This window comes from Pollicipes pollicipes, unplaced genomic scaffold (genome assembly GCF_011947565.3).
Source record: "Pollicipes pollicipes isolate AB1234 unplaced genomic scaffold, Ppol_2.1 Scaffold_4881;HRSCAF=5763_pilon_pilon_pilon, whole genome shotgun sequence".
NCBI lineage: Eukaryota > Metazoa > Arthropoda > Thecostraca > Pollicipedomorpha > Pollicipedidae > Pollicipes > Pollicipes pollicipes.
Window position 1 is genome coordinate 27,077,852 of NW_023596576.1, and position 20,849 is coordinate 27,098,700.

The window sequence follows — 20,849 nt, forward strand, 5'->3', positions numbered from 1 at the left end:
CTGTGTACCCGATCCCGTCCGACGCTACCGATGCCAGACGTATGGTCACTTCACGGACAAGTGCTGGAAAGAAGTTAGATGCGGAAGGTGTGCGGAAATAGGTCACCAACACTCTGAGTGTAAATCAGAAGCCGTGAAATGCGTCAACTGTGGTCAGGGTCACGTGGCGTCGTATCTCAGCTGCCAGTCCTTCTTGTCAGCGAAAGCTGTCCTGAACATAAAAGTGAAGGAAGAAGTCTCGTTTCGGGAGGCCCAACGCCGACACAACGATGCGACCACCACAAGGACATACAAAGACGCCCTTACCAATCCGGCAAGAAATTTAGCCCAAGTTACACCCGCAGCCAACGGGGTACTGAAACTGAGTGGACTTGATGATTTCAAAGGCATGACTGTAGGCGAGTTTGTACAGCTGATACTAAGCACACTTGTATCAACTGGATCTGCTGTTCCGTCGTACCGGAAGTCGGATCCTCCGGAAAAGAATCCACCTGCGGCATTGGCCGCCGCTAGAGAAGCTCAGCCTATGGGGTCGGAACCCCCTGGTGGAGCTGCCAGAGCCCGGGGCTGGGTTGCGACCCGGGAACGGGGGATGGACCACGGTCCAGCGAGGTCGTGGACTTCACCCCCGATCATCACACCCCGGCCCAGCCCGTGCTGAAGACACGCCCTCCCGGGCTGCATCTCCCCCTCCATCCATACCAGCTACGACGGGATCTTTCGTCGCTGGCACAGGGGCGCTACGAGAGCTGCCCCCCCTCCCCTCCCTCTGGCTCCCCAGCTAGTGGCCCTGCCGGGAGCGCCGGCCCCCCCGGCTCACGGCAGCCGGACAAGGTTCGGCATCCCCCAGTCGTCCCCCCTCCCGGAGCCGCCCTTCTGAAACTTGTTCGTCCGGGTTCTCTGGACCTTGGCCCTGCAGGGCGCGCCACCAGGTCGGCGTCTGCACAGCAGACGGGGGACCGGCTTCCTCTGTCGACTCCGCCCCATTCACCGGGAGGGTCAATGGGTCCGCCTCCCATTCCTCCACCTGGAGACGGGGTTTCGGGTCGGCCTACCCTGCAGTCCCCGGTGGCAGGTCGTGCAACAAAGCGTGCCCCTCCTTGGCCGACGTCGCCTACGGAGGGTAGAAGTCCCAAAGCTCGGCCAAGGGTCCGGCCTACCTCTACTGAAGTAGAGCGTCGCCAGGGAGATTTGTTTAATGCAAAATCCTAGGTGAACTCTTAAAGCAGATGTAAGCTATACCGGTGGATTTCAACCGCACACCCCACATACAAGCATACCCAGCATGCCACTGACGTTTTTACGATGGAACATGCGTGGCTTGAGGGCCAACATGTCGGACCTACACACACTCTTATCTTATCATAACCCGGTTGTGGCATGCTTACAAGAAACAAAGGTATCTGATGATACCCACATTAACATCAAATGTTACAGCATCTTTCGGAAAGACGTGAGAACTGACACGATCGCCCATGGTGGGGTGGCGGTTTTAGTTCATTACGGTGTTACCGTGTTCTCCTGTAAGCCTTAACACTGACCTTCAAGCTGTTGCTGTCGTCGTCGACCTTGGGTCACTGAGGCTGATTATCTGTTCTATCTACCTCCCTACTGCTGAGGAAGTACCGCATTCGATACTACAGTCCATCTTCGATCAGCTTCCATCGCCGTTCTTGTTGCTACGTGACTTCAACTCCCATAGCCCTTCGTGGTGCTGCAGTCACAGAAGCCGCCGAGGCCGACATCTTGAGCGTTTGCTGAATACAAATAATCTTTGTGTTGTTAACACCGGCCGGCATACCCATATATCTCTGCCGTCCAGCACTACTTCAGTGATAGATATTTCTATCTGCTCCTCGTCCCTTTTCTGTCGGTTGTCTTGGTTCGTTGAGAGCACTACATATGGGAGCGACCATTTCCCAATATGGCTTGGGATGAATGCTGGACACCCAGGCAGGAGGCCTTCCTGCTGGAACCTTCGACGTGTTAACTGGCAAAGGTTTACTGACGAGTGCCATATTAGAGTGCAGCCGACCGAGGACGGCAATGCAACGTCTCTTGCACAACAAGTGACATCCACAATTGTCGACACTGCAAGGTCTTGCATTCCCTTGACATCACCTGAGCCGCGCAGGATCCCTGTTCCCTGGTGGTCAGAGGACTGCAAGGCGGCAATTCTTAAGCGGAAGCGGGCGTTCAGGGATTTCAAGCGTTCTGCAACGACCAACAACCTCATCGCTTTTAAAAAGGTCAGGGCATTTGCGAAACGCACAATACGCGAGGCACAGTGTACATCATGGGGGGAATATGTAAATGGTTTAAATCGTCACACCCCACTGAGTGCAGTGTGGCAGCGAGTTAGTCGCATTTCCGGTAGGAGCGTCTGCATTGTAGTTCCGGTGTTGAAAGTGGCGGGAATCACGATATTGAACAAACAGGAAGTTTCCGACAAAATAGGTCTCGCATTTGCAGAAAGGTGCCGACATGGAACAGACGACCCACCTTTATTCGTTACAAGGAACAAAGTGAGAAGACGGCAATCAATTTTAGAATTCCTGACTCAGAGATTTATGAGTACAACCAACCATTCACTGTCATGGAGCTCTGTACTGCTCTTAAGAGATCTAGGAGTGTGTCGCCTGGAATGGATGAAGTCCACAATGATATGCTGAATCACCTAAAGAAGGAGTCCCTCCATGCCTTACTTGAACTTTTCAACTACATATGGTTGCAAGATGACTTCCCGGAGTCGTGGCGGGAGGCCATTATAGTCCCGATACGGAAGCCCGGAAAGAATGGTTCCAACCCAGTGCACTACCGCCCAATTTCGCTGACTTCATCCCTATGCAAAGTGCTAGAGAGGATGGTGAATGATCGTCTCATGTGGTACCTTGAAACCCACGGCTGTCTTTCCAGAGTGCAATGCAGGTTTCGGAAGGACCTGATGCACTGTTGACCACTTAACGATCTTAGACACAGCTATACGACATTCTTTTAAATAAAGACGTCACACGATAGCAGTCTTCTTGGACATTGAGCGGGCTTATGATACCACCTGGCGCTATGGCATTCTAAGCAAAGTACACAAGTGTGAACTCCGAGGTCACATGGCACTCTTCATTGAAACATTTTTACGTCGTTGATTTTTCTGCGTCCGAGTGGGTGGCATGCTATCCGATCGCTGTGGACAAGAGAACGGTGTTCCTCAAGGGAGCGTCCTTAGCGTAGCCCTGTTTGCGCTGATGATCGATGATGTCGCCGACTGTCTGCCACCTACCATTAGTCGGTCACCGTTTGTGGACGACTTTGCCATCTGGTGTGCAGCATCCACAACGACGTCTGCTGAGAGGCAGCTTCAGTTATGCCTGATTTGACTAACTGAGTGGAGCCTTAAGAATGGCTTCAAATTTTCGACCACCAAGACTTAGTGTATGCACTTCTGCTCACGGATTAGAGGCTGTAAAGACCCGGAGTTGCGACTCTATAATGCCACTATCCCAGTTTGTAACGACATCTGTTTCCTGGGCCTCACGTTTGACCGTCGGCTCACGTTTAAGCAGCACTTTAAGATGGTTAAGACTAAGTGTTTGAAGCGCATGAACCTCATGAAAGTAATGTGTCGTATGACCTTTGGGGCCGACAGAAGCACCCTGTTGAACTTGTATAGGGCCCTAATTCGATCATCGATTATGCTAGTCCTGTTTACGATAGTGCTCCTACATCTTCAAAGCAGGTTTTGGACACAATCCACCATACGTGTGTTCGTGTAGCTACTGGGGCGTTTCGTACGACCGGAACAAGAAACTTGCTGGTGGAAGCGAATGAACCGCCCTTGCCTCTTAGGAGACAACGACTTACTTTGAATTACGCCACAAAGGTTTCACAATTTCCGGACCACCCAGCCTTTAAGTTCATCTTCTCTCAGACGTTAATCCGTTCTTTCTTGAGGGGGCGGCCCACGTCAGCGCAGCCGATGTGCCTGCGCGTCCGGGACCGGCTGGACGAGGCGGATATTACGCTGGATGACATTGCCCCGCACACTCTTCGGGACCCAGCTCCGTGGAGACGTCTGAGTCTGAAGTATGATTTGGAACTTTGTCAGCATCATAAAAATGGCACTTAACCACGAGATTTCCTCACCTATTCGTTGGAACAGATCTCACAATACGCGAACTCATTACAAATATTTACCGATGGGTTCAAGGGCTCAACAGGAACGGGTTGCGGATTTGTTTGCGGTGACCATACCGTAGGTCTATGCCTCCCGCAGCACATGTCAGTTTTTCCTCAGAACTGTTTGCCATTTTAGCAGCGCTTAAGTACGCTTTTTTCCCCCAGCGGCCCTTCATCGGTTACTCGGTTGAGACCCATATGGTGAACTTGGAGATATACTCGCATTTTTAACACACATTGACTTTGACGTCATTTTCACTCACCCCTCAGTGTAAGTGCGCCAGTGATACTACCTGTTATTAGTTGACAACATACTTATCGCGTCGTCGCAGAGGTGGATAACCGTCATCGAGTGGGCGCCAAATGGCCCCGATGCCGACGCACCCTTAAAAACCAAATCACCACCGGCAGCATCTCGACGTTATACAAACGTTGCATGACGCAATGAAACAATGACGTATTGAGTAGCATTTGCTAAATTAAGACACATTGTTGTTTAATACAGTCAATCCCGCTCGCATACATACAATTATAAGTGAGCTTCTTTCGTCACGTCTCATATTTACTTCAATGCCTTCGAATGTGGAACACTCCCTCTACTGGTTTGCAGTATAGGGTTGCAAATCACGACATCACACTCGCCCTTCAGTTCTACATCATCGGCTCGCCGTGTATTTGCAGTTTACGCTTACAGTTTACTACTTATTTGTACAACAATTTCCGATGTTCCTGGCCGCCCCGCAACGTTACGCAGCACGGCTGACGGCTACGCTGCATTCAAGTGTTGGCACCAGTGACGTCAGCGTAGCTACAGCGCTGGTGAAAAGCTGAGTCTGCTGTTGAGATGAGGCCACTAAAAAAGGCGCAATGCAGTTGCGCAACAATTTACCCGCGCATTTGTGATGCTAAGCGGCGGTGTGATGCGCTCGAGCGGTGAGGGCTGGGGTTTGCCTCGCGGGATGTGCTTATTTTATTAGGGTCACGATCCTCTATGTCTAGATGAAACAGGCTGAAGTGTTGTACAAGTCTGCAAGTAGATGTGAACTTCTCTTTCACAGGTAGACAGATGTTATTGTTTTGGGGGCTGGGCTGTAGGCATGACAATTGAACATCTGACATGAACCAACCCGCCAGGTGGCAATCTGTCCATTTTGGTGGTAATACAGTTGTAGGGATCTTAAATTTCTGCACATGTTTTATACAGAAGTGGTGTGATGTCCATGTGTTCTTTTGTAGACTTTGAAAGCTGTAGTTAAACAAGAATTTCAGCATGTGAGTCAAAGAAAAGGAACACATGACCAGTGAGTGACCCAAATGTCAACATTGTGCAACTGATCAAGTTAAACCGTATATTGGGGCTGATTTTTTTGATTTATTGTGTGTTTTGGCAGCTCCATGCATGCTCCATGCATGGCCTAAACAAAAGAAAGCATGTTCTCATTTTGTCAAGTTTTGCTGGTTGTAGTGGTCTACCTCAACTTTGGACAGTTCATGTGTATCTGCATACTTTGTAATACATGTAATACAAAGGGCATGCTCCCCTAGAGGCCAATGTGTGTGTGAACCTCTCAATAATATATGGAATTATTTGCTTTTCATATTTGATTGCTTGCTTGCAATAATGGTAGTGCTGTTAGTTTTGTATGAGCAATTTTGATAGCTCATTTTAATGGATTAATTAATGTTGTTGGAAATTTTGCTCAGATGTAATATGCACCAGCTGCATCTTGTAGCATTTCATCATTCATGGTGGTGTGTGGGTAGTGTACACAATGTGTATAGGTGCCATGAAGTGTCAAATGATGGCTGTGCATATATTTGGTTCTTGTACCATTGTTGTTTTGCTTCATCCTCAAAATAACTTTGTGATAAGCAATGTTGCTCAACGAGTGTAGCATGTTACACATAGCACATCATGATTGTGCCCCTAGCTTTTCCGGAAACATCAAGAGCTTGATAGTCCCTTAATTGGATGCTGAACTGTGGGATTTGATGCAGTCATCCAAGTTCAAGATTTAGTATGATGCACAGAGAATGCCTTCAAAAAGTGATGTATTTTTCTGGCCAATGGTGACTTTTCATAGTTTGTTATCTTTAGAGGTATTCATTTTTCTGGCCAATGGTGACTTTTCATGGTTTGTAATCTTTAGAGATATTATTGTTATGCCTGCATAATGTTCCTGCATCATGTGTCATGCCCTTGTCATGCCTTGAGCCTATGTAATGAATATGTACATGAAAGTACCTGGGCTCACCAAAATGTTGTGCTTCAGGTGAAAAATGCAAATGAATGGCATCTTCCTGCTTCATTTAGTATCTTCTTTTCCCAGGGTTTTCCTCTTCACACCAGCAATTTTGCTAAGATTGTCATCACACAGAGGTGGTGGTTGGAAGGCATTACCTAGCAGTGCTTCCTCACTGCGGTGTTCAGCCTGTAGCGTGACAGTCAAAGACAAAGTTCAAGAGTGGGACTATTTCATGGCTTTGGGACTTGTGGTCAGAGTTGAAAAATTTTTGGAGGACAAAAATTTTGGAATGATTGAATTGAAAGCTGTTTGAATATTCTAAGGGAATTTCAGAAAGAATTGGTTTTGTATTTGCATGGTACCTATCCATGTGTATGACTGTAATCCTTGCAAAGTATTGTCATCAAATATTATTTTGACAGAAATAGAAGGGAATTGGGATTAAGCCTTTTGTGTACTTAAAGTACAAGTTGATACACCACTTGTCCATGGCATCTCATCTTGCATCATGTGCACAGCACACAAGCTGACACATGTGGCAGTGTGCACTAATGATTCTTGTAGAAGGTTTGTCTGATATAAATGCATGCAGTTAAAAATTATTTTGGTCTGCAATGAGTGGTGCCAATTTCCAGTTGCTCTAGTACAAGAGTAAAAGCAAAACTGAAAGGGTGCTTTGCCCATTAGTCCCAGTGGACAACAAGAGCATGCTTTGTTTTATTTTTGGATGCCAATTCAATAAAAGTAAAAGCTTTGATGGAAGACAACTTATTTCAAGGTAAATGTGCATATTTTGTTTCGCCAGTTTGCATGCTCCAGTTTTCCACCAACAAACTGTGATGCTAAAAAGCCAACCTGTCTTAGCACACCATCCCTGGCTAGTTTCATGGGATATTAGCTCAATCCAGAAACAATATCACAAGTCACTTGTCCTTTTCTGGTAGTTTGGAGAGCATTTGCATTGCTAATATTTTCATTTCCTGGCAGTGAAGATGTCAGAAGCCATGGACCTGATGCCATCAGAGATTGCTCGGCTTATTCTTGGTGAGAACCTCTGATCATGCAGATCACTTCTGTGTTGTGGGTGCCTCCCTCATATCTATAACTGGGCTACATGGTTAAGCTGTCTCCATGTTCTGTTATTGCTGTCAAAATGACAGGCCACAAGGCATGATATGCTGTAAATGAATTTACATTATGTTGTCATTAAGGGTAGTGCTCACTCCCAACAAAGGTCCAGCTCATGAATTCTGTCTTGTGCTTCCATTTGTGCATTGTGGAACTCTTTGTGATTGCCCATGGACATGCTATCCACAAAACATGCATTGCTAGTGCAGCTATGGTACCATATCATCTGTCCCCAGTATTTGACAATGGGCTGTAGCTGTTCTTGAAACCTCTTCTGTGAGACAGTTCTTAGACATGACAGGTTTTCCACTCCTGTCATGGCGTTCTTGCTGTAGCATTATGCCATCATCTGTTGCATGCACCAGCCATGTAGACACCAGTGCCAACATTAAGAGCCCCTGACCTGACCACTGCCGAGCGGCCTGAGCCGACTGCTGGCCCCAGCTGCGGCCTTCCCGTGGGGCGGCTGCGGCCCGACTGACTCCTGCCGCGCGCCACAGGTCACCTGAAGGAGTCGGGCTGCCCGGCCAGCCGGCAGCAGTTCCTGGCCGAGTGTCCCGATCTGGCCGAGGTGCGTCTGCAGCTGGTGCGCGGCCGCGTCTGCTCCACCCGCATCCAGGGCTATTCGCTCGGCAAGATCCTCGAGGAGTTCTGCATGGCCCGATCGCTGGGTAAGTCCGCCGCCCCGGACCCCCCCCCCCCCCCGCTCCGGATAAATGCACCGTCGCTGGGGACGGGCGCCGCTTGTTCCCATCTCCAGTGGACGCTTTCGTTTGCAGCAATTTCAGCGCCTTGCGACAAGCTGACCATTACAGCGCGCCGTTCTGTTCTGGTACAGTGGTCGTGAACTCGAGGTTATTCGTCGATGGTACTCTGGCAACAGAGGCTTGGACCAGTGCACTTCGCCGTAATGTTCTGTGTGAAATGCGGTTTAGCTGCAGGGGATGACCACCACGCTCTCCTGCGTCACGTCTTTTGTCCGAGTGAAAGTTCTCTTGCGCTACACATGTACTTGCGCGGGACCTCGCAAAATGTCCATTCACTGACGATGGCCGCGGCTGGTGGAGATGCCTGATGCCTAGATAGGGCCTTGTACGTCCTCTTCGATACAGCAACTGGCTGTGGTTACCCGCGACCTTGGGCTGCGCGAACTCCCCTGAATGTGACCATCCCATGGCACCGTGCCATCGTCCCATTGCTCCGTGCCGCGCCTCACCCGCCCGCCGCCCGCCCGGCAGTGGATGATGCGCTGTTGGGCAAGGGGGACGGCGAGCCGCCGGCCGGCTTCCTGGACAGGCTGCGCCGGCTGGTGGCGCTCTCTTCGCTGGAGCGGCTGCAACAACCCCCACCGGTATGGCCGGGCGCCGGGCTGGGCCGCTCCCATTTTATGGCGAAGGGGCTGGAGGTGTTCGCTTTATCACAGTTCAGAGCTAATTGTTCCTGGTACCAGTCGACTATCAGAACACAAGTCACATTTGATTGAAAGTGTGTGCAATTTGTGCTACTGCAACATCACCCAGAGGTACACTCAAGTGTGCAATAGTTTTACATGTCGGGAGGGGTGATATGTACGACGATGCGCTCAGTTTGTCGTGTTCATGCAAGCCCCCTCCCATTTATGGTGTTTATCATGATCTTGAACAACGAACAGACCAAGCTGACATGCGTGCTCCTCGCGATGGCCAAACTGACCGAAGGTGGTGTGTTCTAGGGGCCGCCGCCGCCCAACAGGAAACGCACCATCACGCTGAGCAAAAAGCGGCTCAGGAAGCAGAGGGAGCAGAGGGATGTGGTGCCGGAGACGCCGCTCGCGAGTGGTGAGGAGCAGGCTGCCATCGGTGAGTGATGGTGCGCCGGGTGACCGGGTGATGTGGTCAGTGCCGTGGCTCAAAGACACCGGTGCACAGACCACGCCGTGGCCTTGCCATACGCCTCCCCCTCCCTCTCCAGTCTACGGCATGGTGGCTGCTGACGGGCTGCGCGAGCCACAGGTGTTCCCACTGGAGTGGTATTCCCAGGAATTTGAGGTTTCGGGATTTGCTATCGCCGTTTTACTCTTGGCAACATGTCCTCAAAGTCAAGGGCGAATAATCAACATTTTTTCTTTCCCCGTTGAAATAGTATTACGTTTGCCAACTAAGATTTCTTAGGGCTGTACCCTGGGGCCTCCTTTCCGAACATTGGCCGTAAAATGACATGGGCCGTCGGCACGCCTTTAAGCCCCAATCATGATCACTTCTGAACATCCGGCGTCCAGAACCAGAACGTCCGGGCAGCTACTCAGCTAAAGCTCATGTATTGTCGGACGGTGCCCGCTGTTCGTCGACCTCGTATATATCTCCACACGCGTCGTGTGCGACCGCTGACCTGGTCCGGCCTGTCGCCCAGCGGACGGACGGTCCGGGGCGGGAGCGGCGCTGACGCCGCCGCTGGTGGTGTACGGCCCGGCCGAGTACCTGCACCGGGGCCGACTGGCCTCCGCGCTGCGTCAGTCCGAGCCCGAGCCGGCTGGGGACCGCTGGCAGCCGGAGCCGCCCGCCGCGGCGGAGGACGGGTGGGAGCCGGAGCCGGAGCCGGAGCCGGAGCCAGAGCCGGCGTCGCCGGAGCTGACGTGCAACAGCCCGGACCACCGCGCCAAGCGTAAGGGTCAGCCGCCGGCCAGCGCCAGGAAGCGCGCCCAGGCGGACGGCGACGGCGGCTCGGGCGAGAGGTAAGCTGGTACCACCGCCGCGAGTCGGACGCGCCGGCGGCGGCGGGACACGGACAGGCGCGACGCGTCGGTGGTGTCCGGTCAGGAGACAGCGGCGGCTAGTGCTCGGCTGATGACGTTCTCGTCTCTAGCTGGAGCTGTCAGTGGGCATGATACTTTGACTAGCGCTGCATGGTGCCTAGGTATGATTGTACGAATGACACTGAATGTTCCATCACACGTTCATACATGCGACTCCGCAACGTCAGCTATGTGCATCAATGAAGATGATGGATATCGTTGATTTGTTAAGTTACCAAGCCACCTACTAGCGCCGCTTTAAGCATTTGTGATTGCTCTGGTACGTGTTCCAGACTCGATGAAATGGGGCAGGACGGCGAACATCCCTTGGCAGCTGTCAGCATCGAGAACTTCTCCGTAAGTTGCTCTTCGATAAGTGAGGGTCTGTCCTCAGCTTGTAAGTCTGGATCACAGTGGCAGTTTGCGTGTGTTGGTGGTGCCGGCCCGGAGCGTTGACCGAGACTCCTGACGAGCACTGCTGGGAAGGTGAAGAGGACAGCGGCTGGCGGTATCGCGCGTTAGCTGGACAAATGTTGCCATTGCTGACGAACGTCGCCGACACGACGTCGGACGAGTTTCGAGGAGTCCTTTATGTCGCTTGTGAAGCGATGAACAACGCCCCGGATGTGCCGCTCGCGGCTGACCATGCGGGCCGCCTCCTCGCTCGCAGTCGCTGCTGGACGAGCTGCTGTCGAACGCCGACCTGCAGAACCGCATCGCCGACAACATCAACCGGACGGTGTCCGACGCGGCCGTGCCGAGCCGGGACCTGGCGATCCGCAGCGCCGTCGATCAGACCACTTGTGACCCGGTGTTCAGCCAGGTGCTGCGAGGTACGGCCCGGCGCCGCTGCCAACAGCACCGGCGCGACGGCAGAGCAGGGCAGGGGACGTGCGCAGCGCTCGCGGGTCGGCAGTGCGGGCGGCCCCGTCAGCGGCTCGGTGGGGCTGTGGTCACGCCTCACCGGCATGTGTAGGGGTTTGTTGGACGCTGATGTGAACCGCGCTGGAGCAGCTGCTGTAAACACCCCGGTGCGGTCCCGTCGTCGACCCGGGATCGTTCTTCTTCCGGAGTGGTTAGGTTTGGCGAGTTTGTATACCTATCGTCGTTACTTTGACATACAGAGACCGTTAGAGGGCATGCATGTCCAATCTGACAGGGTTCAGAATGCTGGACATTTTGACAGCTCGCGTCCTGGCACACTGCCAGGGCCCGAGCGATACTGGGCCCGGGCCGGTCGTGGAAGGCGACCTTGCTCGTGCCAAGCGCTACGGCCTTAGCAGGCCCTGCAGGCGTTGGCACGGCACGGTGCCGCTGTCTCAATCTCTCGCCGGTCGTTGACCTGTACCTATCCGCCCCCAGGCTCTGCCGACCCGGCCGCTCCGTGTCGCGACCCCGGGCCGGGGACGCGCCGGGTCACGTTCGCCGACCAGCCGTTCCCGCCGCCGCCGCTTCCTCCCGTACCTCCATCAATGCCGCCACCTCCGCCACCGCCTCCGCCGCCGCCTCCATTGGGACAGGTGCTGGTTGACACGGGCCTGACGGCGAGCGTGACGCGGGTGGGCAGCGAGCACGAGGTGCGCCTGCTGGACCCGGCGGTGGCGCGGCTCGGGCCGGGCCTGGTGCTGCCCGCCGGCGCCGGCTTCAGCTGGCGCCATGCGCGCCACCGCTCGCGGCCCGCAGAGCCGGCGTCCGGAGACGGCCCACCGGCCTCGGCGGCGGCGGACGGCGGTGCCGGAGGTGCACCACGGTCGGAGCAGGGCGCGTGCGACGCTGCCTCCGCCGCGACAAAACAGGAGGCCGACGAGTCGCCGCCTCCGCCGGCGGAGAAGGCCTGCCAGGCGGAGGCGGCTCCCGCCGAGCGGACGGAGCTGGACGGAGCCGCGCCCGCCGAGTGCGCCAAGGTGGCTGGTGCGCGCGCCCCGGCCGAGGGCAGCCCGCACTCGCAGGACTCGGCGCCGAGCGTCGACTCGCAGCGGCTGCAGGTAGCCACGGACGGGGACAACGAGGCTGCGGCGTCGCCGGAGAAGGGCGCCGCTCGGCCGCGGCCCTCGTTCGCCTACCTGGTGGGTGAGGTGGAGGGCGTGCCCCTGCAGGCATACACCGTGTTCGGCCGGCCCATGTCGCGTCAGACGTTCGACGTGTTCAACCAAGAGGCGGCGGAGCGAGCCAGTAGGCAGGAAGAGCTGGATCTCGAAATCAAGGAGGCGGACGGTGAGTACGCGACGCGCCCTGCCGCCCGTCGGCTGGCTAGGAACTCGCTTAGCCGCTGCAGGCGTCGGAGGTGTCTCGTGTTTTCCACCAGGTAGTCTCCCGAGTGTTTGATGGGTATTTTATGGTCTTTTAAGGTCATCTGCACGTTGCAGCGCCGTATTATGGGGCCTGCGCGTAAGCGCGGTTTGTGTGTGAGACGTGTCACCTTTGCTCGTGTACAGACGTACAGAAATTGAGACCACTGCCAGTCTGACCTTTCCATTCGGAGCCGTTTGCCGTCTGAAGCAGTTGGTCCGCGCCTGTTTCAGAGCGGGCAGCGCGTCTCCGGGCAGCTACCGACCGTGCGGCGGCGAAGACGGAGCTGGCCGCCTCGCCCGGCCCGACCCCGGAGCACGCAGAGGCTGACACCCCGGAGCCGGGCCGCACGACGCCGGTTGACGCTATGACACCCTCGAACGCCGACTCGGGCCCGGCCACCGCTGTCGGCTTCTTCAGTCCGATGCTGAGCATGCCGCTGGCCGGTGAGGTGCTGTCGTCGCCGTCGTCGCAGCCGTCCGTCTCTCCGCCGACCGCCTCCCCGCCGTGTGTCGCCGATCCGCCAGCCGCCTCCCCGCCGTGTACCGCCGATCCGCCGGCCGCCTCCCCGCCGTCTGCCGCCGGTCCGTCAGCCGCCTCCCCGCCACCTGCCGCTGCTCTGCCGGCCGCCCGCCAGCCCAAGGCCATCAGCCCACGCCTGGCCAGTCTGCTGAGCGTGGCGGGTGCGATGCGTGCCGCGGGCGGCGCGCCAGCCACCGGACCGCGCGCTCGACCCAGCCCGCCACCGGTCAGCCGCCGGCAGAGCGCCAGCACGCCGCGGCGACGCAGCCACGTGCGCGCGCTCGACTTCAGCACGCCTCCGCGCTCGTCGGCGCTGGACGCGCGCCACCTGAAGGCAATCCGGCGGCGGCTGCGCAGCTCACCGCCGGGTCCGGAGCAGCCCGCGCCAGCCGAGCCCGCGGCGCCGGAGCCCGGCCGGCGGCGCGGCGCGCTCGGGCCCGCGCCGCGTGGTGCCCACGCTGATCTCGCGTCGTGTCACCTGCAAGCCGTCGCAGTTCGCGCTGGTGACGCCCGTCAAGAATGAGGCGTCGGTGCGCGCCGACGACTGGCCGCCGATCCAGACGCCGACCGTGCGGCGCCGGCCGTCGGAGAGCCCGTCGGGCCGGCCGTCGCCGCCGGAGCCACCGGAGCCGGCCTCGCCGGCCACGGCCTCGCCCGGCACGCCGCGCACGCCGCGCACGCCGGCCACGCCGCCCTCGCTGGGGCAGCCACGCGCCGCGCCGAGCCGACGCCAGCTCGGCGAGCAGATCGAGCGGCAGCTGGCGGCACAGTTCCCGACGCCGACACCGCAGCCACAGCCGGAGCCGGCGCCGGCACCGCGCCGTCGGGCGCCGCCGCGTCGCCGGACGCCGATGCCGCCGTCGTCGGTGCCAGGTCGGCGTCTGACGCGCGCTGCTGCCCGCGAGCTGGCCCGGGAGACGGCGCTGCAGCGAGCCGACACGGAGCAGCCGGCGGACGATGGCGGCAGCGGCGCGGTGGACGGCCCGGTGCCGGGCTCGCCCGCTCGCCCCGCGCCCACCGTGTCTGGAGCCGACCCGGCAGAGGCGGCCATCGACCAGTCAGCGATGGAGACGGAGCCGGTGAAATCGGCTGAGGTGCCAGGGAAAGCGTGCCTGGCCGTCCAGGCGGGACCGGCTGGTGCTGCCCAGGTCGGTGGTGGGGCGAGAAGCGGTTTGGTTGCGCTAGAGCACGTGGCCGCCGCAGACGTCCCTACGGTGGGAACGTCCCCGGTGCTGGCCGAAAGAGCGCCTGCCGCCGTCGGCAGCGGCGAGAATTCCTCCCACAGCGGCCATGAGGCGGCACCACCGCTGCAGCCGACGGCGTCCCCCACCAGGCACCGCACTCCGCGCAAGAGCCCGCCAAAGAAGCGGATCCTGCGGATGGACAGCGGCGGCGGCGGCGCCCCTGGCGTCAGAGCGGAGTCGGCGGGTCGCGGAGAGGGGCCGCGCGGCCCGGAGCCCATTGCTGAGTCGGCGCCGGCGGCGCTGGCCGCGGCCGATCCGCAGACGGCGCTGGCCTGCAGCATGCTGCTGGAGCTGAGCGGCAGCGGCAGCAGCAGCCAGCTGGCGGCCAAGCTCAACCGCCGCCCGCCCGATGTCGCCGCAGCCGCCGCCTCCGCCTACGGCTCCGACAGTGAGCCCAGCTCGGCCGACTCCAGCTCGTCGTCGTCCTGCTCCTCGTCCTCGTCGGCCTCGTCGCAGTCGGACTCGTCGTGTTCGCCGTCGTCGGACGCCGAGCGGGTGACGACACTGCGCCAGGCTCACAGCGTGCTGAAGACGCTGCCGGCCGCGCCGCCGGCGCTCACCCGGGCCGTGCGCAGCGCCGTGATGGAGCGCGAGAGGAGGCCGATCGGGCAGGCTCTGTCGGCCGGCGCTGGTGCCGCGGAGGCCAGGGGGGAGGTGGCGTCAGACGGTGACCGTGACGTGCTGGCGGGCAGTGACAGTGAACCGGAGATGGAGGTGGACGGTGAAGTGCCTGCGGCAAAGGACGAGGAATACGCGACTAGAGGCGACCATCACGTGATGGCTTCAGGTTTGCCGCCCGTGGACAGAAGCGACGCTCGCCCTGCAGGGAAGCCTGTTCAGTTTGCACAGTCAGAAGGCCATTTAACACGATCAGGAACATCTATGGACAACCACACTCCGTCCGTGAGAACAGAGGACAACCGCACACTGTCTGTGATAGCAGACGACAACCGCACGCCGTCCTTGAGGACAGAAAACAACCACACGTCGTCTGTGAGAGCAGAAAACAACCACACGTCGTCTGTGAGAGCAGAGGACAGCCACACATCGTCTGTGAGAGCAGAAAACAACCACACGCCGTCTGTGAGAACAAAGGACAGCCGCACACCGTCTGTGAGAGCAGAAAATAACCGCACGCCGTCTGTGAGAGCTGAGGGTAACCGCACGCCGTCTGTGAGAGCCGAGGACATCCACACCTCGCCTGTGAGAGCCGAGGGTAACTGCACACCATGCCTCGGGGCAGCTGGGGGTACGATGCCATCTGGAGCGACCTCTGAGGAGGACCCTCTCGCGACGGCCTTGCGCACCATTCATGGATATCCGGCCAGTCCAAAGCCGGCGAAACGGCGAAAAGGCGAGTCCACTGTTTGCGTTTGTGACGATGAGCTGTCCGACTTGAGAAGGCTAGGCAAAGCTGGTGAATGAAATTAAACTGGGTAAATCGGCAGCTTTTGTTCCTAGCGCACTGGAGGTAGGCCATCTGCTCGCATTATAGCTGATGCATGTCATTGCAACCAAGAACTTGGTTGATAATGGCTTGCTGTAACGCGGTGTGACACTCAGCAACGGTGTCGCTCCCCCTCCCCAGCCGTGGGTCAGTAACGCGTACTCGGCCGAGCTGCTGAGTTTCCACGGTAGAATTCGTTCTGGAGAACGACGGCCACGGCGTAACGCCAGCCACGCATGTCAACGCACCCCGCAGTGAGCCGATGCCTCGTAAACCCTGTCACGCTGGGCGTCTTCAGCCGAGGATGCTGAGCCATGTCTGTGTTGAAGAGTCCACCGCCCGCATCTGGGCCGCTGGAAGCGTGGTGTCCCTGCACAGAACGTTGTAACGTTGAGCGTCTTTTTGTGCCGTGTTTGTTGGGCGCCGCGGTGCAGGTCTGCGGGCTGACTCCGTGCGCGTCTGCAGGTGGTCGCCAGGCGGCCCTGAGTCCGCCATCGGTGCCTGCGCCGGCCGCGGCGGCTGCACAGCCAGCTGGCGGGGCCTGGGAGCCGGCGGGGACCACTCCACGGCCAGATGGGAACAACATTGGCAAACTGAAGGCGGACGCGGTGCGCAGCCGTTCCCCCTCGGACCGTCCTCCCTCCGATCGTCCTCCCTCTTACCGTGTTCCCTCTGACAGTCCTCCCTTTGACCGTTCCCCCCTTGACCGTCCTCCCTCTGACCGTCTCCTCTCTGACCGTCCCCCCTCTGACCGTCTCCTCTCTGACCGTCCCCTCTCTGACCGTCCTCCCTCTGACCGTCTCCTCTCTGACCGTCCCCTCTCTGACCGTCCTCCCTCTGACCGTCTCCTCTCTGACCGTCCCCTCTCTGACCGTCCCCCCTCTGACCGTCCTTCTGACCGTCCATCCACCGGTTGCCCTTCCCCTGCTCGCCCTCCCTCTGACTGTCCTCCCTCTAACCGTCCTGTCTTTGACCGACCTGCCTCTCCTCCCCTCACCTTTGCTCTCCCAAGCCGTTCTCGGTCGGACCGACCTTCCCCAGACAGGTTGCCCGCCCTGCTCCCCAGCGGTGCTGAACTGGCCGCCCGGCCGTCTCCCGCCGTCCGGCCCGCCCCTCCCCCGCCGGAGGAGGAGGAGGAGGAGGAGGTAAGCGTGGACGCGGTGCTGGCGCGCTGCTCGCTCACGCCTTTCTACAGTCTGCTGGAGCTGCAGCCCCGCGGCGTGTGGCTAGAGCGTTCGGACTGCGCCACGCTGCTGGAGCAGACCTGGCGCCGCCGCCCGTCCGCCTCGCGCCAGAAGCTGTCATTCGCCGGCGTCCTGTCCGCCGCTCCGTCCAGGTGCGTGGCAGCCACACTCGGCCTCCTTTTTGTAGTAGTCGGCCTCCCCCGCTCGAAAGATGCGTCAGCCCCCCCCCCCCCCACTCCCCCACTTTTCCGGGCGGACTTTGTTGACGCCGCTGGCGCTTGCGGCGGATGTTGTGTGTTTGTGTCGCATGCAGGATCATTTGACGAAGATGGCCGATCCAAAATAGCGGGCTCTGGTGCATGCCACCACTGTCACAGTTTTTGAGATGGCATCTCGGCCAGTGCTGATTGTTTTCACGTTTCAGGAGGACGTCCTTTGACCTGATGGACAACGCACTGGGCGTAGGCAACGTCAGTCCGGCCAAGGTGCGGTCCCGGTCACTGGGCGCCGGCCGTGCTGACGCCTCTGCCGCGCGGCGGCCGGCCGGCGGCGACCGGCTGACCTCCGAGCGGGCCTCGCCGGAGCCGCAGCCGCAGGCGGTCGGCTCGCGCCGGCCGCGCTCCATCGACGGCACGCTGCACGGCGGCGCCACGTTCGAGATCGCGCAGAGCCCCACCAAGCAGCTCATGTTCGTGGATCACGGCGGCCCGGCCGAGCGGCGGCCGACGGAGGGTGGCCGGCCGGGCCGCGACGCGGGCGGCGGGCGTGGTCGGAGAGGGCCGTCCGGCGGGGGCGGGGGCGAGGAGCCGGCCGGCCGCGGGCCGGCGCCGGCAGTGGGCGGAGAGCGGGACAGCGACAGCGATCACTGCGGCGTCCGTGTGGACATGGCCGGCGTCCGTGTGGACATGGCCGGCGACCGGGCGGCCGGCGCACGAGGCGGCGACGGCGCCCGCCGCCGGTGCCGAGGGGAGGTAGACGAGGCAAGCTCCGAGGGGAGGCAGAGGAGGCGAAACGACGGCCACCACGGAGCCCGAGCAGAAGGCGCTGTCGAGCAGTTTGAGAGGAGACGGGACAGTGGCAGCGATCGCCGAAGACGAGACAGTGACAGTGATCGCCACAGAATCCCCTCTGACGTGGCAACTGACCGGCTGGGCGGGAGGCGAGACAACGACGGCGGCCGCCAGAGAGGCAGAGCTGAGACATCAACGGAGGAAGCCGGCGGACGACAACGTACTCACCTCGGTCTCCGTAGAGGGCGTGACGTCACAGTGCGGTCTGATAACGACAGGAGGCCAAACCGCAAGAACGGCCACGGTGGAGCCCATCGCCAGCCACCTGGCAGCCAGGCCGGCTGGAGGCGCGGCGCCGGCGGGCGGCACGCGCCTCTGGCCGCGCGGAACCGCGCGCGCGGGAGGCGCGACGAATACCACTGGGTCAGGGGTGAGGGGGACGGGGAGCGCAGCGGGCCCCAGCGGCGGGATAGTGAAGACGCGCGGGACGGCCGCACGGCGAGCCGGCTGGACGCCAGACAAAACGGCGGGTATGACATGCAGAGCGACAACGACGACGGCGGCGGGGGGGACGGGGCCGGGCAGCGACACCCTGACAAGGTCAGACGGCGCCGCGATTACCACGAGGCCACCGCCGGTCGGCTGGGGAAGATACGAGACGGCGACAACGACCGGCGGCCCTCGCGTCAGGCGGCCGAGCCCCTCTCGGAGCGAGGCGAGAGCTATCCAGGACGAGGCGAGCCCCGCCCAGAGCGAGAGGAGCCCCGCCCAGAGCGAGGCGAGCCCCGCCCAGAGCGAGACAAGCCCCGCTTAGAGCGAGACGAGCCCCACCTGGAGCGAGGCGAGCCTTGTCTGGAGCGAGGCGAGTCCCGTCTGGGGCGAAGCGAGCTCCTTCCGAAGCGAAGTGAGTCCCGCCCGGAGCGAGGCGAGCCCCGCCCAGAGCAAAAAGGGGCCCGGTCGGTACAAGGCGAGACGGCGGAGCGGAGTCTTGGTCGGACCAGCGCCGACGAAGGCGGACGCGTCGAACGGGCGGGCCGGAAGCGAAGCCGCGAGGACGACGAACCGGCGCCGCTGGTGAGCCGACGGAGACGAGCTTTGTACGCATTTGTAGATGGTAGATGGCATGAATGAATTGAGGATATCTCATGAACGACGTGAATGAATGAGTCTATGTACCCATTCTGGCTTTTGATTGGGGCCTTGGGGCGCGCCAACTTCTAATGACGCGCGGCACCTGCAATGTCAACTCATTCGTATGTTCGTCGATGCAGGCATTTGATACTTGCCATTAAATTACGTCTTTTGCGACCCCAATGCTAGCTCGCTGTGCTCGTAGCGCCAAATGTGCTGTCAGCACAGCGTTGTATTCTAGTCCCAATCGCGTGTGTTGGCAGGAGGCGAAACGTTCCCGAACCGCACAGGGCTTGAGCTCACGACAAGTTCTCCAGACCGTCAATATCAAGTCGTTCCTGTCCAAGCTGCACAACAGACAGGACTGAATGGGGGCGGATCGACCACTAGCCTGCGTGCGGGCCTGTGCCTTCAGCGCCTGCACCGCTCGGCTGCGGCGGGACCAGTAGTACCAGTTGTGCATGTCGGTGAAGCCTACGGCGTTGCACCGATCAGGAGATGCGTTGACACGGCCAGCCGCCGTGACAGTCGCGTTGCGGTGCTGACACGATCGTTTCGTGCTGCCTGGGACGAACAGAGTACAAACGCGTCGTTTTGCGACGTTTTTAGTCACTGCGGTCTGACATGACTTGGTCCATTTAGTCTCGTCTTGTAGGCGCGTCATTTGACCCGGGATGGCGTTGTTGCGTTCGTTGATGTTCCATGCTTGCGCCCCATGCATTGGATGGTAACGATTTCTGTCGTGCCCCGTTTCTGGAGGTAATTTTCACCTGATCTAACAGTCAGCAACCAGTTACATGATCCATAGATAATTTCACAAAATACTCGTCGTTTATAGAAATATAACGATTTTTACGCATAGCTTCACGTTTTCGTTCAGGTGAAAATCAATGCATCGACAATCTGCGGACATTGTTATCTCTGTTATCACTTCGACGGATTATCAAAATCTGCCAAACGTCGGAAACGATAATGATCAATTTCTTCTGGAAAAAGACTGCTTGTAGTGGCACGCGCATTCAAGAGCATGCGGATTCGAAAACATTGTGAACGAATCGCCAAATAGCCGGAACAGGGAAAGTGAATGGGTGTAAGGGTGCCATGGGTGTATGGGTGTCATCTTAAGGAAGGGGGCATCTCCGAATGTGGGAAACCAGAACTAGTTTTGGCCACATTCCGCGCGTTGGCACGGGTTAATGCGCATTATTACAGAAAAGTAAGGTCGCTGTGACACCCATGCGATCACTCCTTCCCACGTCTATGGACGGGGCTGTAGTTTCCTCCGCAATTGGGGAGCTTTAGCCCCGCTCCTAACTTCTACAAAGTTAAAAAGGGTCGGTCCAGGAGATCCCATTTGTTGACCTTTTTTGGTGGGGTGTGTTTCATCATTTTTTGCTAGTCAGCCCTCCAACTCATATTACGGAAATACGCCCCGGCCGGTGGTATCTTTGCAACCCGCCCTCGCTGTCCCGGTCGTTAATATGTCAGATAACGCTCCCCGGTACATGGACGAGAACGGTCAGTACGTCACCAACCTTTCCACTAAGAAAAAATCGGTAGACAACTATATCGAGCGACAATGGTAGCAACTTAGCGTGTTGTAGAAGGCCTCAGCTGTTGAAGGTAGAACGTCTGTTAACTCTACCGTCACGGAATGCGGCTTGCGGCATTTGGAGCGCGCTTTGTCACTTCGGTTCTTTCGTCG

General features: G+C 58.5%; 1 protein-coding gene and 1 long non-coding RNA gene across 2 annotated transcripts in view; both read left to right on the top strand.

Annotated features, from left to right (window-relative positions):
• The window catches only part of LOC119100188 (lysine-specific demethylase 6B), a 21,927-nt gene extending 3,663 nt beyond the window's left edge, over positions 1-18,264 (top strand). Inside the window, exons 6-21 of the mRNA XM_037223299.1 lie at positions 8,048-8,218; positions 8,786-8,826; positions 9,259-9,385; positions 9,936-10,034; positions 10,137-10,257; positions 10,611-10,674; positions 10,988-11,150; positions 11,680-11,929; positions 12,254-12,531; positions 12,930-13,083; positions 13,360-13,496; positions 14,170-14,283; positions 14,734-14,867; positions 16,947-17,155; positions 17,428-17,488; positions 18,256-18,264. Coding sequence (XP_037079194.1) covers positions 8,048-8,218; positions 8,786-8,826; positions 9,259-9,385; positions 9,936-10,034; positions 10,137-10,257; positions 10,611-10,674; positions 10,988-11,150; positions 11,680-11,929; positions 12,254-12,531; positions 12,930-13,083; positions 13,360-13,496; positions 14,170-14,283; positions 14,734-14,867; positions 16,947-17,155; positions 17,428-17,488; positions 18,256-18,264 — 2,132 coding nt within the window. The remainder of the gene's footprint in view (positions 1-8,047; positions 8,219-8,785; positions 8,827-9,258; positions 9,386-9,935; positions 10,035-10,136; positions 10,258-10,610; positions 10,675-10,987; positions 11,151-11,679; positions 11,930-12,253; positions 12,532-12,929; positions 13,084-13,359; positions 13,497-14,169; positions 14,284-14,733; positions 14,868-16,946; positions 17,156-17,427; positions 17,489-18,255) is intronic.
• A 191-nt stretch (positions 18,265-18,455) lies between these two features.
• On the top strand, positions 18,456-20,005 carry LOC119101268 (uncharacterized). Its single transcript, XR_005094524.1, has 2 exons — positions 18,456-19,087; positions 19,408-20,005. It is a non-coding gene; the product is annotated as an uncharacterized LOC119101268 (long non-coding RNA).
• The last annotated feature ends 844 nt before the right edge of the window (positions 20,006-20,849 follow it).